Source organism: Tursiops truncatus, chromosome 20 (assembly GCF_011762595.2).
Source record: "Tursiops truncatus isolate mTurTru1 chromosome 20, mTurTru1.mat.Y, whole genome shotgun sequence".
Taxonomy (NCBI): domain Eukaryota; kingdom Metazoa; phylum Chordata; class Mammalia; order Artiodactyla; family Delphinidae; genus Tursiops; species Tursiops truncatus.
In genome coordinates, this window is record NC_047053.1 from 6627037 (window position 1) to 6654869 (window position 27833).

General features: G+C 41.2%; 1 protein-coding gene across 1 annotated transcript; it reads left to right on the forward strand.

Moving 5' to 3' along the window:
- The first annotated feature begins 292 nt into the window (after window positions 1-292).
- LOC101333879 (myosin-8) lies at window positions 293-27435 on the forward strand. Its single transcript, XM_019944252.3, has 38 exons — window positions 293-502; window positions 1196-1339; window positions 1425-1581; window positions 3933-3960; window positions 4061-4169; window positions 4253-4345; window positions 4480-4543; window positions 5208-5306; window positions 5398-5501; window positions 5886-6024; window positions 7113-7231; window positions 7309-7458; window positions 8957-9127; window positions 10022-10331; window positions 10440-10507; window positions 12146-12233; window positions 12319-12436; window positions 12797-12920; window positions 13012-13148; window positions 14631-14886; window positions 16555-16797; window positions 16890-17066; window positions 17143-17288; window positions 17373-17463; window positions 17550-17939; window positions 18371-18497; window positions 18832-18950; window positions 19077-19273; window positions 20431-20614; window positions 20699-20864; window positions 20960-21084; window positions 22026-22334; window positions 23555-23758; window positions 24739-24864; window positions 24948-25118; window positions 25303-25407; window positions 25973-26068; window positions 27286-27435. The coding sequence occupies exons 1-38, from the start codon at window positions 293-295 to the stop codon at window positions 27433-27435; spliced, it is 5814 nt and encodes a 1937-aa protein (XP_019799811.2).
- Window positions 27436-27833: the final 398 nt, after the last annotated feature.

Consider the following 27833-nt stretch of genomic DNA (forward strand, 5'->3'; position numbering starts at 1 on the left):
GATGCCCTAGCCCTGAAGATCAAGACATGCCATCTGGGAAGGACATTTTCAAAGCCCTGAAAGTGCAGCCTCAGACTGCAGTCTCATTCCAAAGCAGCCCTGCGCTAGAGTTACTGTATGAGAACCACTGGTCAGCAACAGCTTGGAAGAACAGTTACAGCCCAGGCAGGCGATGGAGCCTCAACATTTCTTTCATTTCAAATCCTAGCTCACATGTATAACTTCCGGTTTCTATGTCTCCTCTCCCTGATTTTTTCCCCAAGGCAAAATTCTCTCTAAATAAATCGCAGCCATGAGTGCGAGTTTGGACGCCGAGATGGCTGTTTTTGGCGAAGCTGCTCCCTACCTTCGAAAATCGGAAAAGGAGCGGATTGAAGCCCAAAACAAGCCCTTCGATGCTAAATCATCAGTCTTTGCGGTGGAGCCCAAGGAATCCTATGTGAAGAGCATCATACAAAGCAAAGAAGGAGGGAAAGTAACTGTAAAGACAGAATGTGGAGCAGTAAGTAAAAACATAAGGAGAAAATACTCCCCGCCCTATTCCTCCACCTCCTCGCTTCAAGTTGAAGCCTTCCTTGCTCAGAATCTCTAAGCCTATTGCCAATACAGACACCCTTCTGGTCCATTAACAGACATCAGATCTGGGAGGTAAAAGAAATTCTCAGCAGTAACCTCATTTCTCCCTTTCCCAACTACCCAAAGGACTTTAAAGCCACTAGGCTTGGCCTCCAGCATCTTCCTTCAATTCCTCACTTCCCAGCCTAAATCCCCAAACTTGGGAGAAATAAAAACTAGCTTCTCCTATCAAAACAATCACTATCTAATTAGATAAACAATGTATTAATATCCCCATTACTTCCCCCCAAATTGAAGTTTCTTGTAATAAATGGCCAGGAAAAGTGAAAATTTTAACCCATTTAAGTAAAATGATATAAACTGATAAATAAACCTGGGACAAGGAAATGTGGGAGGAGAAAAGTAATTTTTAAAGAGTAGTACGTATTCTAGCTCATCAGAGGAAACAGATTTTCTTACCATCAAACGCTAAGATGAATGTATTTTCATGCCTTTATTTAAAGGACACTGAATAATATAATGGAAAGTGTCCACAACTGTAGTCTTATAATTAAAGCAGATAAACATAAATCCTCCCTCCAACCATTAATACAAACTTGTCTCTTACTTTACTTGCCAGACTCTAACTGTCAGAGAAGACCAAGTCTTCCCCATGAACCCTCCCAAATTTGACAAGATCGAGGACATGGTCATGATGACCCACCTGCACGAGCCAGCAGTGCTGTACAACCTCAAAGAGCGTTACGCAGCCTGGATGATCTATGTGAGCGCCTTTCAACATCTCTTTATTCCACCTATCTCTCCAAGTAAAAACAAATCCCACATGTTGAATATTCTGATTTTCTCAGACCTACTCGGGCCTCTTCTGCGTCACCATCAACCCCTACAAGTGGCTGCCGGTGTACAACCCTGAGGTGGTGGCTGCCTACCGAGGCAAAAAGCGCCAGGAGGCCCCGCCCCACATCTTCTCCATCTCTGACAACGCCTTTCAGTTCATGCTGACTGGTGAGTGAGTGATGCATCTATTTACAGAAATGTGGAAATAGAATCTTTAACAAACAAACAGACTTTGGGCTTTGATTACAATAATACATTGCAGCCACATGGGGCTTCACTGCTTTCAAGAAACTTTCAGAGCTGTAATATCACATATTCTTCCCTGCAGCCATTCTATAGATGAGTAAAGTGAAGCTCACTGAATTCATTGACCTACCGAAGCTAACCCAGCTGGTAACCAGAAGCCCTGTTGAAATAATTAGTAGACCTCTGTAAACATATTTGTTGTTGCTTTCTCACATTTTTTTACTTTCTGATTTGGACAGAAAAAAAGTTCAAGTAGATTTTTTTTAAATATCCACATCTACAGCAATCAAGGAAAACAGTTACCAGCCATAGTGGGAAAGCTTTGTGAATTCCTTATCTTTAAAAGACACAGCTAATATCACTAGCCTTTGGGGTAGAACAGGAGTAAAGAGCGAGCCATGACTTTCCTCTCAAAGATTTTGAAGCATTTTCCTACAAGAATAGAAGAAAATAGAAATCCCTCTTTCTTTGAAAATACTTTTTTTTAAGTTTTTTTTTTTTTGACGTGGACCATTTTTTTTTTAAGTCTTTATTGAATTTGTCACAATATTGCTTCTGTTTTGGTTTTTGGCTGCGAGGCATATGGGATCTTAGCTCCCTGACCAGGGATCAAATCTGCAACCCCTGCGTTGGAAGGCAAAGTCTTAACTACTGGACCACCAGGGAAGTCCTGAAAATATTTTTTAAAAATTATATCAAAGTCTGTTATTCCTGTCTTATCAAAGCATAAACAAATGGCTTTGATGCAAAATGTAGGCCCAAATACAGCATGAAACCTTTTATCGGCACACACCAAATGTACTGCCTTTGGAAATATTCTAAATTCCTGAGTTTCCTGTTCTTCCATGAGATATTAGAAACTGGAGAGGATTTTGCTCCTTTTTGTTTTTTTATTTGATTGTTTTTATGCACTGTTTTTAAATTGTCTTTTAAAGGAGAAGAGGGAAGAGAAAGGGATAAAATAGGAATCTTCCATTACAAATTGGCCAGCAGTTCTACAAGGATATCATACCAGGAACCTGTTCTTTGGTTGTCAGCAGAAGCTAGCTACCTTCCAGAAATTATCCAAATGTGGGCTCATTCCAGAGGTTTTAACACTTAGCAGCTGCATTTACACTGCTATGTACACCACCACCCCTACAGAGGTCTCCACTCCCCCAAGTTTTGGGCCTGCTCCGAATTCAAGATTACTTATCTCCAAACATGATTTTTGTAAAAAAAAACACCCAAAACTGTGGCATTTGACCGGTTAGAGACTAGAACACTGTTTTCTTATCTATGCTCCCACTAGATGTGATATGATCTTTCTTGATTTTTCTTCTATTGGAAAAAGAAATCAATCTGAGTATGTTCCAAAATCTGTCTCTACTTCCCTGAATAGAGCTTTGAAGTTCTCTAAAGTCTATATCTACATCTAAATAGCACCCAAATTAGCATCTATTTCTCTGAATAGATTTTTTTAGATTTGAGAATGCTCTAAAATCTATATCAGTATAGAATTAAAGATTTAACAAATCAGAAAATTGGTATATATCCAACATATCAGTCATATAACTAGTGACAATTTTTGTTTTCATTACTTAGAAATGTGTATAAAATAAAAAGGAAAATAAGTAAATGAACACCAACATTTACAATTCCAGATCCCTTCCTTTTTTAGTATTACCAGCTGTCAAATTAATATGAAAAACCGGGAGGAGGCCAGGTAGCAGAAAAATATATAAGCTGGAAGTCAAATAGACCTAAAAATCTTGATAAGCTATGTAACTATTAGAAAAGTCACTTATTTCTCTCTGGGTTTGTTTCTTCATCTGTTAAATGAAACTTCAAAATTGTATGATTCTTACTGAAGTAGTTACAGATGAAATTATATGATGCCTGGAATTTTCTTTAAAATAACCAAGTGAGTTTAGGATGGGAGTACAGGTTATACAAAGTTGGCCAAATAATAACTGTTGAAACTGTATGTATGATGGGTACATAGGAGCTCTTTATACGTTATTGCCTCTACCTCTGTGTATGTTTGAAACTTCCCATAAGTTTTAAAATTAATAATATTTTAAGAAGAAACACATGATTCTTTGCCTCTTATTTTCACAAATTTTACTCCAAGAGGCAAGTACTATCTGGGAGCTACACACAAAACCAAGATCACAGGCAACATCTTCAAAATGTTAAAAAGGATAAACTGATTAATCTTTACAGAGTCAATAATCTTTGTATTGAATGCGTACTAGTTTTAAAAACTGATGGTCTTGATTTCTCTTTTACAGATCGTGAGAACCAGTCCATCCTGATCACGTATGTGATTTTTTTCTTCTTCTCTGGTTTGTGGTGATTGTCTTAGATGTCGACAATGTGAGCTGTAGCTCTGATCTCTTCTCTGGTTTCTGTTTGACAGCGGAGAATCTGGGGCAGGAAAGACTGTGAACACGAAGCGTGTCATCCAGTACTTTGCAACAATTGCAGTTACTGGAGAGAAGAAGAAGGATGAAACTGGCAAAATGCAGGTGGGTCTGACAGGTGTGTCAGAATCAAGACTGGCAGGGCACACAGGAAGCCCCAGATGTGAGGACTGCTCTTGCCTTTACAGGGGACTCTGGAAGATCAAATCATCAGTGCCAACCCCCTGCTGGAGGCTTTTGGCAACGCCAAGACTGTGAGGAATGACAACTCCTCTCGCTTTGTGAGTCTCTGGGTCACAGAAGGGTTTTCTCAGGCCTTAAATGCCCCAAAAGGCATGTCTGAGTTATTAACTCAATCTCTTCTTACTCGTGTGCTAACAGTTTTGTATATAACATCATCTTTCTCACTTGCAAGGGTAAATTCATCAGGATCCACTTTGGTACCACAGGGAAACTGGCTTCTGCTGATATCGAAACATGTGAGTAACAGGACCATTGAAAATCAAACAGAGAAACAAGTGATGTCATTTGCAGGGATATTTTGCAACACTTGTTGAGCACTGAGCCTGCTGGCAGTGTTGCCCGGGAGCTAATGCCAGACTTATCCATAATCGCTGTGTGCTCTATTCACCTCAGTCTCAGACTGATGGCTCTATAACACATTCTGCAATTCCTGCCTCAGAAGCAACTATGACATTTTCTCCAGGGAAAGCAGTAGGACTATCTATGGACTCCTATGAGTTATCTATAGGCTTACAATACATTTCTGTGATTTGCTCTTGATCTGGGCTTTGGTAGGTGTTTCCAAGGTAGTCCCTCACCAAAGAATCTAAGGTGATCTGAGGAAGGAGGGGATATTAAGGATCAATTATAATACAGAGGTCATCCATGTGCAAAGTTGATTTTTACTAGAGCATGCATACTTCACTCTCTGCTCTTAGATGGTGAGAACCTTGAGTAATTGCCATACGTATTTGGAATTCTTACATGTAGTACCAACAGGATCGATCATCACGTTGAAATCTCAATGGAGCCTAACGTAATTTAGGCCCCAATTTTAGCCAAAGACACTGAAGTTCATTTAATATCTCAGCAGCATTGATATTTTTTTCTAATTCAGTGTCTATCTCCCTCTCTTTCCAGATCTTCTAGAAAAGTCTAGAGTTACTTTCCAGTTAAAGGCAGAAAGAAGCTACCATATTTTTTATCAGATCACTTCCAATAAGAAACCAGATCTGATTGGTAAGGATGAACTTAAATTCACAGACAAAAGTTAATATTTTTGTTAACAACTTCTAATGTAAACCATACACCCTGAATTCTATGCACCCAGACATGCTCCTGATCACCACCAACCCGTATGACTATGCCTTCGTCAGTCAAGGGGAGATCACAGTCCCTAGCATTGATGACCAAGAAGAGCTGATGGCCACTGATGTAAGACACACACTCACTTTTAAAAAATCCATTATGGGGCTTCCCTGGTGGCACAGTGGTAGAGAGTCCGCCTGCCGATGCAGGGGACGCGGGTTCGTGCCCCGGTCTGGGAAGATCCCACATGCCGCGGATCAGCTGGGCCCGTGAGTCATGGCTGCTGAGCCTGTGCGTCCGGAGCCTGTGCTCCGCAACGGGAGAGGCCACAACAGTGAGAGAGGCCCACGTACAGCAAAAAAAAAAAAAAAAAAAAAAAAAAATCCATTATGTATGGAAATGACAATAGCAACCACACCATAAGTGTGGTTACCTTAGAATATAGTGTAAATTCTCCAAAATATGTTAGTCTCTTCTGCCCTAACTTTGTCCTGTCATTTCTCCTGGCAGAGAGCCATTGACATCCTGGGCTTTACTCCCGAGGAGAAAGTGTCCATCTACAAGCTCACAGGGGCAGTAATGCATTATGGGAACATGAAATTCAAGCAAAAGCAGCGTGAGGAGCAAGCGGAGCCAGATGGCACCGAAGGTACCAAATGAACCTCCATCTGGGTTTAAATTAGAGAATACAGCAAGAAGAAAACAGGTTATTCTAAACTCACATTTCCTTTGTAGCTGGACTTCTGAGGGGCATGTACACATTTACACACACTGCATGCTTTCCTCACCCCCTTTCCCTCCTCACATCTCCATATCTCCATCTTTCTATGCAGCCCAAATGAACCCTAACAGCCACTTGTAAGGATATATCTAAAAAGCACAACCTGGGGCCAGATCATTAGAGAGGGAATGAGACAGAACCGTGAGCTTGCTTTGCCTTAGCAATGGCGAGAAGGTATATAGGATAACTTGGCATATTGGTCTATTTCAGCACCAGCTGGGCAAACCTGGTGGAGGGATACAGGGTCTTGCCCAAACACAGAGCTGGGGTTGGAGGACATCTGTGCACATGTGTGTGTGTGTTGTCTGCATTTAACCCTCAGACAATCTAGGCAACAAGATAAAAAAGAAACTGAGAAAGAAAAATCATATACTCTATGTATGGAAAGAACATGGAACTTACAGGATCTACCACGGAAGCTAAAGTTATCTGCTCCTTTAAGCCTTTCCTGACCACCCTGGCTCGACATTCTCTCTCCCTCATTTACATCATAGTCATTGACAAAATTTTAGAAGGGGACTCTGTAGGAATCATGCACTAAAATTTAATCCTCACGTTTTCAGATAAAGAAACTAATTCGCTGAGGTTAAATTGGGAGGAGCTAAATTGAGATAAGGTGTATTTATCTTACCTTCCACCCCCACCTACTGTGTCTTAAGAGCAGGGACTCTGGCTTTTGTGTTACATAAATTATTTCCATAAACACTGGACATATTTTTATTGTCGTTAAATTTCTCAGGAGTTGCTTGCAACAAATCACCAAAGGCCAGTGTAACTGACTGACCATTTATTAGCAAGTATATGCTCTAATATACAGAGAGCCTCACCTGATCTTCTCTAGAATTATTTAAAGCTTTCTATTTAAATAATAATGAAAGTGGATGGAGGAAAATGGAAAGACTACCTTGAAGAAGTATCTGCTGTTAAACAACATTCCTTGAATTGTGTCTCTGCAGTTGCTGACAAAGCTGCCTATCTCCAGAGTCTGAACTCTGCTGATCTACTCAAAGCCCTTTGCTACCCCAGGGTCAAGGTCGGCAATGAATACGTCACCAAAGGCCAGACTGTGCAGCAGGTAAGTGCACAACCTCAATGAATCACACACATCCCAGGCCTTTCATAATGCCAACAAACATTACTCTGTCCATGAAGGTGTACAATGCAGTGGGCGCTCTGGCCAAAGCCGTCTACGAGAAGATGTTCCTGTGGATGGTCACCCGCATCAACCAGCAGCTGGACACCAAGCAGCCCAGGCAGTACTTCATCGGGGTCTTGGACATCGCTGGCTTTGAGATCTTTGATGTGAGTTTATCTTCATATTAATAAAAAGTGGGAGAAAGGCAATTTGGGTTTTGATATACTGAGTATTATTATTCATTTACATTTGTAGTGTCTACATTGCTTTCTCCAGCATGGCACCTAGGACGAAATAGCTAGGAGATAACTAGATAATAACAGAAGTAATAATAATAGCTAACATTTATCACGAAGCCTGTATTTCTGGCACTCTACTAAGCACTTCAGAATGTTACCTCATTTAATCCTCACAACGACCCATGAAGGAGTAACTAATATTACTTCTAATTACATGTGGAGAAACAGATGCAAGAAAATCAAAACACTTGCTAAAGATCCTCCAGCCATATAAGGCAAAGCCACGACAGGAACCTGGCTATGCAACGTTTGGTCCATACACAAGGCACCTCCCGTGGAGGAGAAACGGCCTAGAGGTAGAAGCGCAGTGACAGTTCATAGTCTTCCCTCTTCCAGATTCATCTGACACACACCATTTCCCCTCTGGGCCATCAGCTTTATCATCTATAAAATGAGGGTGTCAATTATTATAAAGACTCCATCAGGGGGCTTTCCCGGTGGCGCAGTGGTTGAGAGTCCGCCTACCAACGCAGGGGACACAGGTGCAACCCCTGGTTCTGGAATATCCCACATGCCGCGAGCAGCTAGGCTCGTGCGCCACGGCTGCTGAGCCTGTGCTCTGGAGCCCGTGAGCCACAACTGCTGAGCCCACATGCTGCAACTGCTGAAGCCCGTGCGCCTGGAGCCCATGCTCCGCAGCAAGAGAGGCCACAGCAGTGGGAGGCCCATGCACCACAACGAAGAGTGGCCCCTGCTCTCCGCAGCTGGAGAGGGCCCGTGGGCAGCAATGAAGACCCAACCCAGCCAAAAATAAATTAAATAAATAAATTTTTAAAAAAAGACTCCATCAGATCTTCAATTTCTATACCACATCAGGTCCCCCCTTTCACAGACCTGACAATGAGGATTTACCAAATGTTTGGTATGAATAGAAGAGCAATTAGCCTATTAATTTCACTCTGCACATCAACTAAAGGTCTTAAGAAAAGCTTTCCTTAATAATGTGACGCCAAAAGTGAAAATGTGACCTTTATCTTGAATTGGGGGGGGGGTGGTGGTAAAAGAAGTGAGGCTTTGCAATGAATTACTTTCACCCTTAAATCTGAACCATAACTCATAGGATCATGGTTATACTTTTAATGCACATTTTTGCCCATGCAGTCTTCAGAGGTGGAAAGAGGTAGATTCTACCAGAACTCTTGCTATGTGATTGACAGCTGTGCCTTTAAATAATGCTCAGAAATCATGAAAAGGGTTCATGTCAAAAATGATCATTTTTTTCCCTGGGATTTCTGAAGAGACAACAATCAGTTTAAACTTTATTTCATGACTGTATTCCACATATTTTCCATAAAAGATTTTTCTTCAGTAATGAATTCTACTGCTATAAAAATCCACTTAATGTTGGAAATTTGGTTTTGTGCAGTACAACAGCCTGGAGCAGCTGTGCATCAACTTCACCAACGAGAAGCTGCAGCAGTTCTTCAACCACCACATGTTCGTGCTGGAGCAGGAGGAGTACAAGAAGGAGGGCATCGAGTGGGAGTTCATCGACTTCGGGATGGACCTGGCCGCCTGCATTGAGCTCATCGAGAAGGTCCGCTTGACTTCTAAAGGAAACCCGAACTGAAAGGATAACTTTCCCAAGTGCCTTAAGCAACTCCAGAATGTATTACTGTAATCTTAACTAGACTGATATTAGAACAAGTTAGAAAATTACTTTAGAAATGACTTTCTCTTTTCAACTTTTACGTAAGAAGAATCAGAGAGTGTTTAGCTTCACTATGTCGTAATAAGTTCTGTTCTAACACTGGCTCAGATCCAAGTTTAAAGCAGTATCTCTATTGAGATGGTCTGCTTCACCAGAAGAACTACCTCATTTGTTCTAAATCTATCTCCACTATGATCCAAGATGTCAACAATAGAAATAACTACTTTCTAAATCAAAATTAATGCACAGGTAACACAGCTAGGGCTTATATCAAAGGTAATCTGTTTGGAAGTCAAGAGTCAAATTGCTATGCTTCTTCATAATCTATCTTTAAGGGATTAAATGCACAAAATGTCTTAAATAAGGTTTGCATTATTTATACCGTTAAGTTATTGCATATAAAGTAAACATCCTTCTAAGTCAGTAAGTCCTTTGCATAGAAAAACAAAACTCTGACAATAGATTAATTCACCAAACGGGGGAAAATGTGGTAATCACAGAACATTTTAATAAGTCGCCCCCACTTATGCAGTGCTGACATTTGGAGTTTATATCCAGCTACTCTTTTAATTGAAAATAATGCTATGGATTGAATGTGAGAAAGAATGGTGGAAAAGTCATTCTAGTGACAACAAAAAGACCTCTTTGAGCTATGACCCTGGTTTACTTTATAAATGTATTTAATTAGGAGTGCTCATAATTCAATCAAATGACAACCACTGTGTCTATATTTTTTGAGACAAGATAGGTTGACACCAATGTCTACTTTTCTGAATTCAGCCACTGGGCATCTTCTCCATCCTGGAAGAGGAGTGCATGTTCCCCAAGGCCACAGACACCTCCTTCAAGAACAAGCTGTATGACCAGCACCTGGGCAAGTCTGCCAACTTCCAGAAGCCCAAAGTGGTCAAGGGCAGGGCCGAGGCCCACTTCTCACTGATCCACTACGCAGGCACCGTGGACTACAACATTGCCGGCTGGCTGGACAAGAACAAGGACCCCCTGAACGACACTGTGGTTGGGCTGTACCAGAAGTCTGCAATGAAGACTCTGGCCAGTCTCTTTTCCACATATGCTAGTGCTGAAGCCGGTACTTTCTGAGCCCCTGATCTAAATTAACCTATCCCCACAGAATGTTCACATACCATTCCAGTCTCTGGGATTCTACTTTCATTGATGGGTTTTCTTTTTATCTTAGACAGCGGCGCAAAGAAAGGTGCTAAGAAGAAGGGCTCTTCTTTCCAGACTGTGTCAGCCCTTTTCAGGGTAAAGTACAAATTTAATTCGAAAGATCTATTCAGTTCCTATGACTTATCATAATTAGGATAAGGATAAAGGATTTAGAATAAATTAGGAGGGAGTGGAACGTTAATAGGAATGACTTCAGGTATTCCTTCTTTGTCAGGGCACAGCCAAAGCAATACTCCTCCTGTAGGGCTGAATGGTTTACCTCTTACTCCTTACTATGCTCATCTAATGTATTCAGGAATTCCAAAATGCCCTTAGAAGCTTTCTCGCTATATAATAAGGCCGATTTTTAAGGAAGCACAGCTGAACTTCAAAGGTCTCCCTGTGGAAAGCCACCAATGTTGCCCTTTGAGAATGTTCCTGAGTTCCCCCCTTGAGAATTGAGCCCGAGACACACCCTTTAGGACATCCTTCCACCAAATCACATCTTTGTCCTCCGAGATGGATTTAATTTTTTCTAATAGCTGAAAATTATCTAAAGCCAAACCTAGTGATTTAGATGGATGATTAAGATAGAAAAATATCTCTTAAGAATAACAGTAATAATAACATTACTGCAAATAATGTGATTCTCTTAGATGGCTTAACAGCTGGCTCTTCTACAGGGGAACATATGGAGCATCTGGTCTAATGGCTGCTTTGTCAGGATTTCCGTGGCTAAGTCTCGTTCTTTTTAAGACTAAAATGCAGATACTATGTATGACCTAAACAAGAAAACAGCCCTGTTCTTTTTTTCTCACTACCAATTTGCATTATTTCACCAAATATGCCCGTGTTTCATCAACTTATCCTTGTACATAATTGCAAGATTAGAAACTCACATTACTTATTTTGTTTATTTCCTAATAGTTAACTGAGATATGAAAAATAAAGCAACTCTGCCTTCTCAACGAATATACCAAAGAAACACTGAGAAATAGCTACTTGCTAGTTTTCTGTGGTGGAGTAAAACACCACTGTGTGTCATAGTCAGTTACTCTATTTCTGGAATAACTCCCCCCATATGCTCCAGACTGTGATCATTCTCAGGTACTCAAGATCCACTCACACAAGGTCATACAGTCTTATGATTTTAGACTCTTCAGAAAAAAACAAAACAGAACAAAACAAAAACCAAGAGGTTACAGGTCCCAGGGAATAATACACTCAAGGAAGGAATGGCAAACATTGGGACAGTGGCTAACCTAGGTTACCACTGTAAACTACTACTGTAAAAAATATTAGCACTGAGAGAGATGAAAGAGGCCTTAGAGGTAATCTCAACTATTTTCAGATGAGGCCCAGAAAGAGAAAAGGGATTTTATAGAGTCAAGCAGCTCATTAGTGGCAAAGTGAGACTGTAGTCCTTTGTCTCTGATTCCCGGTCAAGAATACTTCCTGTGTGTCAAGGCTACTGAATTTGCAGTTTGTTTACAGGATAGATCCTAGGTGTCACAAATGAATACCAGGGAGAGCTGCATTTCTTCCCAGCACTTTAGCCTTTCAGTTTTTGGCAGGCTAGAACTCTTGAGACCTTTAAAACACAGAGCAACTGAAGCCTCATAGACTTTTACCTAATATAGTTAGGAAAGTGCCTAGGTTCGTTCCATATAATTACCAAAAAAAGCAATCTGAAATAGAACTTTCTCATCAAGTCCCTTCTACCTGGTTTTCTAGGAAAATTTAAGTAAGCTGATGACCAACCTGAGGAGCACACACCCTCACTTCGTACGGTGCATCATTCCCAACGAAACCAAAACTCCTGGTAAGATCTAAGAGCATGAAATAATCACACAGGCACAGGTCTGAAAATTCAGTGCCCAGTAGTAAGTACTCTGATCTATTTTTAGGTGCCATGGATCATGAGCTTGTCCTGCACCAGCTGAGGTGTAACGGTGTGCTGGAGGGCATCCGCATCTGCAGGAAGGGGTTCCCAAGCAGAATCTTATATGGGGATTTTAAACAAAGGCCAGTCTCCCTCTGTCATATTTCACTGAATGCTGTGACTAACTAATCATTTTCACTGTTGCCCTCTGTTCATTGTTTTTATGCATCCTGCTTCGTCAATATGATGAAATTAAGTCAAATAATATAGTCTTGTGGTGCTAGAACAGAATACAGGCTAGAGATGGTGGCATTTCTTAAAAATAGGACAGAAGCATGCATTAGCTTGTGGAAAAATCATATTGTTTTACTATCTGAACCTAAAAGGACAGTTGGATTTTCTACTTTTGCTTTTTCTCTTTTTACTGACTTTTTTTTGGTGTCGTTTGGTTTTCATATATGATCACACCTTCCTAATCATTCTTTCTTTCTTCGACTGAACAGATACAAAGTTTTAAATGCAAGCGCTATTCCAGATGGACAGTTCATTGACAGCAAGAAGGCTTCTGAGAAACTTCTTGCCTCTATTGATATTGATCACACCCAGTACAAATTTGGACATACAAAGGTATGGCTGTTACTTACACCTGATCCAAGTCCTCTGCCATAGCTGTATCTCCTGTAGTCTAGGGATGATTTGTAAGTTTCTCTTTCTCCAGGTTTTCTTCAAAGCTGGCCTGCTGGGTCTTCTGGAAGAAATGAGAGATGAAAAGTTGGCCCAGATTATAACAAGAACTCAAGCCATCTGTAGGGGATTCCTAATGAGGGCAGAATATCAGAAGATGTTGCAAAGGAGGTAACCATGCAGAGGATAAGGACTGTAAGGTCTCTTAGGGACTTTACCTCACTCTTCCTTATTCATTAACTCTTTCATCTTGTGGTTAATATGCACTTCTCACCAGTTCCGAACTCACTCTTACAACACATCAGCCTCTGCTTAACCCCTCACACTGGGATTCTCTTCAAAACGTCTCTCCTCCCTCAGTTTCTCCCTTTCATTCATCTCACATACAGCAGCAGGAATCGTTTGCAGTAAACACTATTTCCATCACACCGTATCTGTTTGCAGTTCCCCACGGTCTCCCACATCAAATCCAAGTTGCCTGTGTGTCTGTCAAGGCCACTCTCTATTCCCTACCTCATCTATCATCTCCCACTGCACAGCCTTTTCCAGCCAGGCTAAACAATTTGCTTATCTCCTTCTCTCCTGTTTGCACAAGCGCTCCCCTCTCAGCCTAATTTATCTCTTTACCAATTCAAGACTTCCATTTCCGCCTCCTCTAATTAACCTCATCCAACCCATCCACCCAGCACTACTGCTGTCCTTACACACACGTTTTGCATTCATTTTGCTCATCTGTATTCATTTACTTCTGTGGTGTAAGTGTTCCCAAGTCTTTTCCATGTGTCAACATTATGGTTTATGGCATGATATCTGCCTTCTCAGAGATATGGTTCTTATAAATTGGACCTATAGAAATAGAATCTCCATTTTAACAAGCCTGAAGAGGCACACACATTGTTATAAGGCAGGTAAACCTTGCCAGTCTATTGCTACAGTGTGCAGAAGGAATATCTCTTATTACTATTTTAAAATGTTATTTAAATAAAACAAATTTCGTAGCTCAATCCATGCTAAATGCTCTGCAGACATTAACAATCTAACTGAGTAGGTAAGAAGTAGGCATTTGAAAGGACTTGAGAAAAGCCAGTCTATTATGTGAAGAAACTAACAAAAGCTGTTTATGGAGTAGATAATTTGGCAGTGATTAAAATAAGAGGAGAGGTTTCAAGGAAAACAGGGTAAACCATAAGCTCAATTTAGGTGGGCAATTAGGAAAGCAAGCCATGCCCTTTCACAGGTCACATCAGGGTGCCAAAGACCAAGCAGCACAATTAACTTACACCTGCCACACCCACTCCCAAGTCACTAATATTGTGATTTCTCAAATGTTCTTAAAATGGTATGTGTTGCTCATATATACAAAGGATTCCTCCTCTAAAGTCAGCTTCTTTGCTAATGTGACAGGGACTTGAGAACACAATAGTTCAGTATGAGCAGTGCACATTAGCAAAGTGGTCATACTGAGGACCGCTCTGAGTGTGAGGGTGTGTGTGTTGTGTGTGTGTGTGTCCTGCATATAAAATATACAGAATTTGACACATCACTTACATGGGGGGGGGCATTAAAAGGGGAGTTTGTATGTAAAAAAATACTACTAACAATAACATTGTCTCTAATGGATCAACCTACACTGATACTTTTCCGTCATTTCAGAGAAGCCCTTTTCTGCATCCAGTATAATGTACGTGCCTTCATGAACGTCAAGCACTGGCCCTGGATGAAACTCTTCTTCAAGATCAAGCCCCTCCTCAAGAGCGCAGAAACCGAGAAGGAGATGACCACCATGAAGGAAGAGTTCCAGAAAACCAAAGATGAACTCGCCAAGTCAGAGGCCAAAAGGAAGGAACTGGAGGAAAAAATGGTGACTCTCTTGAAAGAGAAAAATGAGCTGCAGCTCCAGGTTCAATCTGTGAGTACTCTGTGTGCTGAATGCACCATGTCACGGAAGCTTTTCTGGAATTCACATACACTCTGGATTTACAAATGGCCTTTTCTTGAAAAAGAAAATTTCTAGTTGCTTTTTTCAGTATTTCACTTAACTTTCAATATTCCTGTGAAGAAGTAAGGCACCAACTACTTCCAAATTGCAAATGGAAAATGGGAGATTGAAGAATTTATTTAACAATACCACAAATTTAACAGGCATGAAGGAAGCAGTTGAAAGGCAAAGCCCCCAAATCTCAGTCATTTTACTCATCTGCCCTGCCTGCTTCATCCCAGTCTTAAGAGCCCTATTTCCTGAATACAAGTGTATGAGATTGTATTTACACTCATAAAAGACAGTTATTCTTATTGCTCTCTGTATCTCTTTTCCTCAACCCCCAGGATTTAGCTCAATAAATTCATTTGCAGTTACTTGAACTGAACCACCACGGTGGAAGACAGAGCTAGTGATCTCTGTGATTCTTCCTGTGATACTGATCCTGAGTTCTCAAGGCCTCTGTTTATTGGTTAAAGAAGAAGTTGTAAGCAGAGTGGGGGCAGGCTTGGCATCAGCACTGTGGCCAAATACAACCTCCCATTTCCTTGGCCCAACAAGCCCAACAATGTCATGAAGAAATCTGTAAAAAAAAGGATAGTTTTCTTAAAATGTTTAAGCTATTTTCAACTTTTCCTTCTGATAAGCTCACTTATATGAAGGTTACATTTTCCCAATCACAGCCTCTTCATCTTAACCTCTTTTCATAGGTATTATCATTAGTCAGTGAGTAAATATATACTGAGTGTATGACTATTAAAAATAAAAGCAAAGGAACCCTCGAAGTCCTCATTATCAAATGTTTAAGCATTTTAAAAACTTAAGATATAAACAAACACTGAGAAGTTAAAGAAATTCCCCAGCCCAGAGTAATAAGGTCGTGGCTGAACTGATTTTTATGAGTCCTTTAATCATTTATAAAAACCTCACTGAGTTATGTAGTTTCTCAAAATTACAAGTTCTTATACAGTCTAATATTCATTTTGAGACTAATAGGTAATTCTTAAAATGGAAATGGAAATGGAAGCCCTGGGCAATTATACAGCACTGTTATGGTCTATCAGGGAGGTTTTGAGTATATGAAAAATGCTTCATGGAAATGTATTTATAGGCATAATGTTACATAGTTTTTCTTTTTAAAATTCAATGTAGCAACTAGTTGTTTGAGGCAATTTGACTAAGTCAAAAATCTTTGAATAATATAGTTGAAATGCTCTTAGCAATCACTTATTCCAATCCTCTTTAATTACATGAGATAACTGAGGGTAAGAGGAGTAAATCAATTTGTGCAAGGTCATACATATGGAGGCAAATTTGGGACAAGAACCCAGGCTTCCTTTGGTCCTTCCACTCTTCTACACAATACTTTTTAAAATAGTCAATTGCTTCAATCCAGTCATTTTTCAGGCTAATTTGCTTCTAAATCTATAGTGCCATATCTAATTAGCTATGTTTCTCCAGACAATGGAATGATGTTCAATTAATTTATATTCATACTGAAAAATTCATTAGCATTCAGTAAACACTACTATTTTGTGCAAAGAACAAGTTCAAAATAAGCAACAAATTCTCTAACCAGCTCAGCAAATCTCTCCACAGGAAGCTGACGCCTTGGCTGATGCAGAGGAAAGGTGTGAGCAACTGATTAAAAACAAAATCCAGCTGGAGGCAAAGATCAAGGAGGTGACTGAGAGAGCTGAGGATGAGGAAGAGATCAATTCTGAGCTGACGGCCAAGAAGAGGAAACTGGAGGACGAATGTTCGGAACTGAAGAAAGACATAGATGACCTTGAGCTGACACTGGCCAAGGTTGAGAAGGAGAAACATGCCACAGAGAACAAGGTATGAAATATATTTGTATACAGCATATAGAGACTCTGCCATCTAACTAAGCTGCTTTAGAGCAGAGATAATCTCTTCCTTAACCTTTCTAGGTGAAAAACCTCACAGAAGAGATGGCAGGCCTGGACGAAGTCATAGGTAAGCTGACCAAGGAGAAGAAGGCCCTCCAGGAGGCCCACCAGCAGACCCTGGATGACCTGCAGGCAGAAGAGGACAAAGTGAACACCCTGAACAAAGCTAAAGCCAAGCTAGAACAGCAAGTGGATGATGTGTGTTTTTAATATCCATCTGAAAGGTTTTTTTTAATATACTTTAAATTTTTAACAAAGTTTATTTTCTCGTTAGCTTGAAGGGTCTCTAGAACAAGAAAAGAAACTTCGAATGGATCTAGAAAGAGCCAAGAGGAAACTGGAGGGTGACCTAAAATTGGCCCAAGAATCCATAGTAGATATAGAAAATGACAAACAGCAACTTGATGAGAAATTTAAAAAGTAGGAACGCCAGAAAAAAAATTCTACGCGACATCATCTTTCAATTCTTATGGGCACTAATACACCTTGTTCTTCTGTCTAAAGGAAAGAATTTGAAATCAGCAATCTGCTAAGCAAAATTGAAGATGAGCAGGCAGTAGAAATTCAACTACAGAAGAAAATCAAAGAGCTGCAGGTGAGTCATCTCACCTCCATTTGTTTCTGCACCCAAAAACACTGAAATTGAGGTGAGTTCATGTTAATGTGCTGTGTCACTGCCAGGCCCGCATCGAGGAGCTGGAGGAGGAGATCGAGGCAGAGCGGGCCTCCCGCGCCAAAGCAGAGAAGCAGCGCTCGGACCTCTCCCGGGAGCTGGAGGAGATCAGCGAGCGGCTAGAAGAGGCCGGCGGGGCCACTTCGGCCCAGATTGAGATGAACAAGAAGCGGGAGGCCGAGTTCCAGAAAATGCGCAGGGACCTGGAGGAGGCCACCCTGCAGCACGAGGCCACGGCGGCCACGCTGAGGAAGAAGCACGCGGACAGTGTGGCCGAGCTGGGGGAGCAGATTGACAACCTGCAGAGGGTCAAGCAGAAGCTGGAGAAGGAGAAGAGTGAGCTGAAGATGGAGATCGACGACCTTAGCAGTAATGCAGAGACCATTTCCAAAGCCAAGGTACCCAATACTGTCTTCAAATGAGCAGAGTTAATAACCTGTAAGAACCCTCATTGCTCTCTGGCGTTAAACATTGTTTGTAGGCAGTTTATAGCACTGATCTAAAATTTTGTATTCTAATATATTCCATTTTATTTCATTTTTTTTAAATGCTGGATATAATCTGTTAAGATTATTTCAAAATCTACTTTGTCAGTGTCAAGTATCATTGGGATAAATGAATGAGTTCCAACAATGAGCACTTTGGGGAGATTACGCACCCGTCATAGCTGAATCCTAGCATGCTCCACAGAGTTGGCGCCATCAGTTCCTACTCACACTTGACGTAAATTTATTCACTCTAAAAATACTTTAAGAATCCAGTGGTAACTTTTTTTTTTTTTTTTTTACTGTATTCAATGTCTCATCTTTCATGGGTACCTGTGCCGCAGGGAAACCTTGAAAAGATGTGCCGCGCTCTAGAAGACCAAGTGAGTGAACTCAAGACAAAGGAGGAAGAGCAGCAGCGGCTGCTCAGTGACCTGACGGCTCAGAGAGCGCGCCTGCAGACGGAAGCGGGTAGAGATCTCCCTCAGGCCCGCGATTATGGCCTAGACAAAAGCAATTCCGGGGGTTCTGAATTAATAGCAATACTCCCATATTAGAGGGGAGTAATCAACTATAGGAATTTACTGAGCGGGTTAGAAAAAATTTAAAAAAGCAAGAAAGAATCAGCAGACTAGTTTATTTGTTACACTACAATAGCAATACTGCTTTTTAATCTAGCCAGTTCTGTAACAATATTTATAATTAGATAAAGTATATATTTGTCATGTACGTATAATTATATATACAAACTTTAGGCTTGTTTGTTTATGCCATAAACAAATTCCTTTACTTCGGTAATTCTTAGGTGAATATTCCCGACAATTGGATGAGAAAGATGCTTTGGTCTCTCAGCTTTCAAGGACCAAACAAGCATCTACGCAGCAGATTGAGGAGCTGAAATGTCAGCTAGAGGAAGAAACTAAAGTAAGTTTTACCAAAAGTATTCTTGACTGATCAAATCTAAACATATTCAGTTAGGTTCTCCTTTAAGTGTGTAAGTTAAATATCACTGAAGAAATGAATTAAGTCACTGAACTCATACCTCCACAGGCCAAGAGCGCCCTGGCCCACGCCCTGCAGTCCTCCCGCCACGACTGTGACCTGCTGCGGGAACAGTATGAGGAGGAGCAGGAAGCCAAGGCTGAGATGCAGAGGGCGCTGTCCAAGGCCAACAGCGAGGTGGCCCAGTGGAGGACCAAATACGAGACGGACGCCATCCAGCGCACGGAGGAGCTGGAGGAGGCCAAGTGTGTGCTGTGAACTCTAGAGGAGGGACATGACATGGTTTCCTAGCTGCCCAGCTCAGCAACTCCCAGAAAACAGCTGTGATGATGATAACAAAAGCAGAAGCTACCCTAAGTGCATGCTGTGTGTCAAATACTATCGTATACTAACTCATTTCGTTTTCTTAGCAACATTACATTGCATTATTATTCGTATCCCTGTTTTACAGATGAGGAAATTGAGACTGTGAGAGGTTAACCAACTAACACAAGAGCATATGATTAATAAATAGTACAGCTGGGATTAGAACCAGACATTCTGATTCCAGAGACCACCTTCTTAAGTATTGTAGTACAAAGACAGATCTCTTAAAACTCATGCTGGAGGCCATCCGAACTGTGCATAATGTTCATAGTTAGTCTGAATAAAGTAAAGCCTTAGTCTGGGTACAGACCAAAGGAGACCTTCAGGTAGATCTTCCAGAGCATCAGGGCTAAAGGTTTTTGTGTACATTAGGCATGTATAGTTGGCACACAATTGGGAGTAAAGCAAGAACGTAGACAATTCAGAAGGAATAAAAAGAAGAACCCTGCCTTTGCTTAGACTACCTGAATTATCCTGATTTATTTATCCATTCCTCTCAGGTGAGACTGACCAAATATATATTATTAGAAGAAACTGACTATTTTTCTCTAGGAAGAAAAGTATATAAAATAAAATGGAAAGTCTGAGAAAGCAAAAGAATATGCCCAGTATATCTGTGACCAATAAAATATCTAGTTAGTCTCAAATCCTTTTTGGAATGAGATGAGATCTAAATCAATCAATAGAATTGCCCTGGCTAATCATTCTCCATACCGTACTCAATCAGAAGCCCTGAATATCCTGAAATCATATGCTATAAGATACATACATACAATGTCTGTAAGATACATACACACAGTGTCAGCTCCAACAATGGCCTCTAACAATTCAACAACTAAAAGGACTTGAGTCCAGCTGTTCACCGCTTTGGACCTTTTCACAGTTTAATCCATCTAGAAAGCAGTACTGGCTACCACAGTTTTGAAAACCATGCTACTTGACATTGTAGAAAAAAGGACTATGAAAGGGGGATGAGGAGTTTAGCACTTGCCCCTGTTCCTGACCTCTCTCCTTAACTGCCTGGCTAACTTTTTAGGAAGAAGCTGGCCCAGCGTCTGCAGGAAGCTGAGGAACATGTAGAAGCCGTGAACGCCAAATGCGCTTCCCTTGAGAAGACCAAGCAGCGGCTCCAGAATGAAGTGGAGGACCTCATGCTTGACATGGGGAGGTCTAATGCTGCCTGCGCAGCTCTCGATAAAAAGCAAAGGAACTTTGACAAGGTGGCCCAGCCTGCTCAAACTCCATCGATGTTTTACTTAGTCTCCCTTTCTCCTTCCATTAGCTGACAATTTACTGCTTTTCAGGTCCTATCAGAATGGAAACAGAAGTATGAGGAAACCCAGGCTGAACTTGAGGGCTCCCAGAAGGAGTCCCGTTCTCTCAGTACGGAGCTGTTCAAGGTCAAGAATGCCTACGAGGAATCCCTGGAACACCTTGAAATGCTAAAGAGAGAAAATAAGAACTTGCAGCGTGAGTGCTCTTCAACTTCCCCACCCTATATGGCCCTGGAAAGACCTTTCCATGTTATATCAGTCTGACCACTTCTCTCTTCTGTTCACCCACAGAGGAGATTTCTGACCTCACTGAGCAGATTGCTGAGGGAGGGAAGCAAATCCATGAACTGGAGAAAATAAAGAAGCAAGTGGAACAAGAGAAATGTGAAATTCAGGCTGCCTTAGAGGAAGCAGAGGTACGTATATTGATGTTGTGGGGGGAAAATCAAAGATAAACATTGGTGGAAACACCACTGTTTTCATTGGGCAATGGTACTATGAGATGGATCCATTATTACAGAGCAGGTGAGAATCTGAACTCATATAACCTTTATGAAGGGCAATTTGGCAATAGTTATCAAAAGTCTTAAAAATGTAATAATATGACCTATCAGTTCTATTTCTAAGAATCTATCCCAAGAAAATTATCCTAAATGGAGGCAAAGTTTAAACACAAGATGTCCAATCCAAAAACAAGGTAAAGCAAACTATAGAACATCCGTATGATGCAATTTTCTACAGCCATTAAATGTAGTTAATATGGGGAAATATTTATGGTAGAGGATAATTTTTAAAGCAAGACACACATTTGCATATACAATATAACTTTATCATGTATAAATATATATAAATAGGAAAAAAACTAGAAAAAAATGTACATTAAAATTGTGCCTCTAAGTGGAGGAAAAATAGGAAAGTTTTGTTTTTATAAATTACCCCACATTCTACAATGGACACATATTTTGTAATCAAAATTATATATATGTTTTAAAACTGAGAATTTCTACAACAGGAATTAGTATATCATGTGAACATTTTAATTTATAGAACGGGAGAGAATTCCTGTTTACTACACATAAGTTTAATCATATAATTTTCGTTACTACTCATATGAATAATATTTGTATAGCCCTTTATACTTTACAAAGCACCCTTATTACAGAGTTGCCCAATAAAGTCTATGACTGAATAAATTAAAGGATGATTTACCTAGTAGGGTCCTAGAGCTCTTTTATTGTACTTTGTAATATTAGACAAACTGATATTAGTAAGAGTTTGGCTCACAAGGGAATACCCTCCAAATATTCATTTCCCATTATTAATTGATTATTAATTAATTGATCACTGTTTTGTTAAGGCATCTCTTGAACACGAAGAGGGAAAGATCCTGCGTATCCAGCTGGAGTTGAACCAAGTCAAGTCTGAAGTTGATAAGAAAATCGCTGAAAAAGATGAGGAAATTGACCAGCTGAAGAGGAACCACATTAGAGTCGTGGAGACCATGCAGAGCACGCTGGATGCTGAGATCCGGAGCAGGAATGATGCCCTGAGAGTCAAGAAGAAGATGGAAGGAGATCTGAATGAAATGGAAATCCAGCTGAACCACGCCAACCGCTTGGCAGCAGAGAGCTTGAGGAACTACAGAAACACCCAAGGGATCCTGAAGGTAGATGGGTCCACATTAACAGCCCAGACAAGTCAGGGAAGTGACCCATCCATCTCCCATTCATCACAACACCTTCTTGTTACACCATCTTTTTTTTTCCTTTTAACAAATTATACAGTTCATAGTATGGAGGTAGCTAAAAATAAATACACATAGAATATATATTTATTTTTGGCTGCTGCAGGCGGGCTTTCTCTAGTTGCGTCGAGCAAGGTCTACTCTTCGTTGCGGTACGCAGGCTTCTCATTGCGGTGGCTTCTGTTGTCGCGGAGCACGGGCTCTAGAGCTCAGGCTCAGTAGTTCTGGCACACAGGCTTAGTTGCTCAGTGGCATGTGGGATCTTCCCGGACCAGGGCTCGAACCCATGTGCCCTGCATTAGTAGGCAGATTCTTAACCACTGTGCCACCAGGGAAGTCCGAATATATATATATATATATATATATATATATATATATATATATATATATATATTTATTTATTTATTTATTTATTTTTTTTTGTGGAACATGGGCCTCTCACTGCTGTGGCCTCTCCTGTTGCGGAGCACATGCTCCAGACGCACAGGCTCAGCGGCCACGGCTCACGGGCCCAGCTGCTCCGCGGCATGTGGGATCTTCCCAGACCGGGGCACGAACCCATGCCCCCTGCATCGGTAGGCGGACTCTCAACCACTGCGCCACCAGGGAAGCCCCAAATATATTACTTTTAAAGAAACGTTATATAAAAGAAAAAACAGAAGCCCAGAGATAAGCTATGATACGAGTGAAATGAAAAGACTTTGGCACCAATAGGCCTGAGGTTGAGTCTTAGTTTTGTCACTTACTAGCTGCCTGATTTTAGGCAAGTTATTATAACCTTTCAGAACCTCTGTTTCTTCTACAAATTAAGAATGAAACTACCCACCTCATAGGGTTACTTGTGAGGATGAAGTGAGAAGACAGATGTCAAGTGCTGGGTACAGCATATGGAAAATGCTCCATAAATTATAGATACTGGTGACTCGCACATGAAAAATAACCAGTTGATGGCATAAAACACAACAAGAATCAGTCTCCTGATAATCCTCTCTCACCTAAGCAGGTGACATCCCCATTTTCATGCTCATTCAAATGACAGGCCTGTCATTTCCCGTTCCTGGCACCAACCCATTCTTCCAGTTCATCTCCTGGGATGTGCACATCCTCTTCAGGGTGTCTAAGCCTTTTTATTAACTTAACAGGATACCCAGCTCCACCTGGATGATGCCCTCCGGGGCCAGGAGGACCTGAAGGAGCAGCTGGCGATCGTGGAGCGCAGAGCCAACCTGCTGCAGGCTGAGATCGAGGAGCTGCGGGCCACCCTGGAGCAGACGGAGAGGAGCAGGAAGACGGCAGAGCAGGAGCTCCTGGACGCCAGCGAGCGCGTCCAGCTCCTGCACACCCAGGTGAGACCCTCACATCAAACAAACGCTGGTGTACCGTAAAGTGACGACTCAGAATTATAATATGGAAGTACTCTATTTTTATAAATATGTGTATATTTAAAAGGATCAGGGAGATGCTTTAAAATATTAATTGCAATTACCTTGAAGTGATGCGATTATAGATGATTTTTTGCTGTGTGTTCTTTTTAAGATTTTCTACCAAAACGGGGCAGGGGTATTACTTTTTTTTATTTAAAAATAAGATTTGACTCTAGATTATTTTGAAAACCATGGTGTGGAATAAACTTGAATAAAGATATCTGTTGACTCCAAAATCTGAAAATGTTCCACGTAGTGTTTCTCATCAGGAGCACTTCAGCGTTCAGCATTGCTATGTCTACAGTCCCTGTGCCTTGCAGGACATTTAGCGTCACTGACCAGCCTGGGCGTTAAATGCAGCAGCACACCCTAGTTATTCTGACAACCAAAAATATCCACCCCCATACATTTCCAAATACCCACTGATATTGCTTCCCTTAGAGAACCACTGGGTTGAAATTTTAAGAAAGTGTTTTCATAAGAGTAATTCAGTATTCCCCAAGGGAGCAAACCATTCAAGTTAACAGAGAATAGATTCCTTCTACCTGAGAAACTCTCAGTACCAGGCTCTCACAAAAAGAAATCTACTCTTTTCTAATATTTCCAACCTTTTAAGGACAGAACATTAGCAATGTCTGGTTGACATATAATTGAAAGAGCAATTAACTAATATAGACATTCTTGAACCTCCACGTCCTTATGCATAAATCAGATGGACATTGGGGCAGTGGCAGGGCGGGGGGAACCAACCGTGCAAATGATTAACATTTTGCACTGAACAAATATTTAAAGTTCAGTGAAATGTTGCCATTAGGTCCCCTGCATAAGCCAACGAGTAATACATTTGTAAAACCCCAAGTGTGCAAACTGCAGGTCTTGTAAATTTCCACTACTTTTAACAGAACACCAGCCTGATCAACACCAAGAAAAAATTGGAAAATGATGTTTCACAACTCCAGAGTGAAGTGGAAGAAGTAATTCAAGAATCGCGCAATGCAGAAGAGAAGGCCAAGAAGGCCATCACTGATGTGAGCAAATGAGCATTTGTTTCATGAAACTGTGTGTTACCTGCCATTACCAGGTTTATTATACTGGTTTATTTACTAATTAGGCGGCCATGATGGCCGAGGAGCTGAAGAAGGAGCAGGACACCAGCGCCCACCTGGAGCGCATGAAGAAGAACCTGGAGCAGACGGTGAAGGACCTGCAGCACCGCCTGGACGAGGCTGAGCAGCTGGCCCTGAAGGGCGGGAAGAAGCAGATCCAGAAGCTGGAGGCCAGGGTGGGTCTCTCAATCTCTCTGAATCCGGGAAGTGAAAACGGCACTCCCCCACCCTTCTCTCTTCTTGTATATTGGCTCCCATCCTTATCCTATGGCTGGGGACAGCCACCCAATATCTTCAGTAGGTCCTGAGTTAATTAACATCCCCCAAGACTGACTATATAAATATCTTTCTTGATTGTAGGTACGTGAGCTTGAAGGAGAGGTTGAAAGTGAGCAGAAACGTAATGCTGAGGCTGTTAAAGGTTTGCGGAAACACGAGAGAAGAGTAAAGGAACTCACCTACCAGGTAAGGGGAAGAGCTTTCTAGAATATCCAGACTTCCTGCACAAAGGGAAACTGAAAACCGGGTGACTATGTGGTACTCACAAATAGCTACATATTAACTTGATATCTATGTAAGGGGCAGATGGCACAATCACCTATCACAGATCCTTTCCTAAGCTAGGAAAATCAGGAAGGCCTTTAGAAAACAGTGTAAGTGAGGAAAGAATATAGGTTTCAAAGACAGATAAACTGGTATTAGTCCTGGTTTGGCCTCTCTTACTTTTATAAACTTGGATAGGTTACCTAACACTCTAAACCTTAATTCATCACCTGTAAAATAGAATAAAAACATCTACTCACCAGAGTAGGGAAGTAAGGATTAGAGACGTGTATAACTCTCCAATATAGTGCCTGCACACAGTGGACATTTAACAAGAGTGGCTACTGTTAATACTATGAAGGAAGCCTCAGAGTTGACCACATTTACCCCAGGCCCACCTGCCATCATATCAAAGTGATTTACTTCACCACCTGTAGTGGGTTTATTTCGTTGGATTCAATGCAGACCATTTTTTTCAAACTTCCAGACTGAGGAAGACCGCAAGAATGTTCTCAGGCTGCAAGACCTGGTAGATAAATTACAGGCAAAGGTGAAATCGTACAAGAGACAAGCTGAGGAGGCTGTAAGTATCTTTAAGCCCTTGAGGGAAGAAGAAAACTTCTTTGAGGGTAGAAAGTGTATTAAGAGAATGTGTTAATGAGAAAGAAAGAGACCAAGTAAGAATATGTCATTCTTATTTTAAAAGAGATGATATAAATATGAATTTCCCCCCAAATCCTAATTATAGAATAAGACTTCAAGACATTTTTATTATTAAGCAATTTGTAGGGGTCGGGGGAAAAAAAGAAAATTCCAAATAACCCACCTTACTTGATAGCTGCAAAGAACATCCAGTAGAAAATCTACCACCATGATAAATATTCCTCTCCCTCTAGAAATGCACAAAATCAACTGTTCTCAAAAGCCAAACAGAAATCTTTCACCCCAGCTGACTCCTTCCCTCACTACCAGTGTCATCAGCAGGGACTTATCCCTGCACATTCGCTGTAGCAAATTAGGATGCGCTGGAAGATTCTCCAGCTTCACTTTTCCTGGTTGTTCCCCACTCTCCCAGACACAATGTAGTGGGTAAGAGGTAAGAAAAGGGAACATGAAAGGGAGAGGCAGGAACGGTAGTAAGTCCAACCAACAGAGGGCATACTTTCTTCCTATCCCCATCCCCCCACCCACAGCATCTCTGTATACCAGAGTCAAAATATATGGCAAAAACATTTCAACTGGCATTTTCCCAAAGTTAGAATTTGACTTTACATTTACTTTCTAACCCCTGTGACCAAGCGTACGTGGGTCTCTTCCTCCGTTCCACCCAGTCCATACATCATAAATAGATTTCACGTATACATGGGTTTGACATAATGAGCTTGTTTCTTCCATTTCAAAACTGTTTCTTCTTTCATTCTTTAGAGTGAAAAATGTAATTGAAGTTACAAGTTCTGTCTGGATTTTTTTTTTTTTTTGCGGTACGCGGGCCTCTCACTGTTGTGGCCTCTCCTGCTGCCAAGCACAGGCTCCGGCCGCGCAGGCTCAGCGGCCATGGCTCACAGGCCCAGCCGCTCCGCGGCATGTGGGATCTTCCCGGACCGGAGCACGAACCTGTGTCCCCTGCATCAGCAGGCGGACTCTCAACCACTGCGCCACCAGGGAAGCCCTCTGTCTGGATTTGAAATCAGATATGACAAACAAACCATAAGAAGGAAATATCTGAGTTGAGGAAATAATCCTGTTTGTGACAAGTGCAATGAGAACCACAAAGTCTAACTCTCACAACTTTTTTCTTAGGAGGAACAATCCAACGCTAACCTTGCCAAATTCCGCAAGCTCCAGCACGAGCTGGAGGAGGCCGAGGAACGGGCTGACATTGCCGAGTCCCAGGTCAACAAGCTGAGGGTGAAGAGCCGGGAGGTTCACACAAAAGTCAGTCCAGAGTGAACACATCTGCATGATACTGCCAAGGGGCTGAAGAAATGCACAAAATGTGCTATTTTGGGTCACTTGCTTTGTGATGTTTTTCTCTTAATGCTGAATAAATAAAAACTACAGTGAACTGATAAACTGAACCAGACTCAGTTATTTCCAAAATTATTTATTCTCAAACACAGTTCTCACCTAGCTATTATTTTTTTAACATTATATATGGCTTTGTGGAACATTCAATATTTGTACCTCTCTCACCACCCAGCATCCCTTTCCCAATCTCCAGCTCCACCACACACACATAATTATCTTTCACTGGACTTAATTTTATTAAATCTCTCTAGATTGATACAAATTACTAAGGGAAACACTCACTGAGGTTACCCCTTCAGACAGGGCACACTCATGCACCC

Excerpts from the sequence above, each read along its gene's own strand:
- LOC101333879 (XM_019944252.3), top strand. The coding sequence starts at position 293 with ATGAGTGCGAGTTTGGACGCCGAGATGGCTGTTTTTGGCGAAGCTGCT. Across the intron at positions 19,274-20,430 it reads GAGGAGCTGGAGGAGGCCAA|GAAGAAGCTGGCCCAGCGTC; the intron begins GTGTGTGCTGTG and ends CTAACTTTTTAG. Across the intron at positions 21,085-22,025 it reads CTGCCTTAGAGGAAGCAGAG|GCATCTCTTGAACACGAAGA; the intron begins GTACGTATATTG and ends TGTTTTGTTAAG.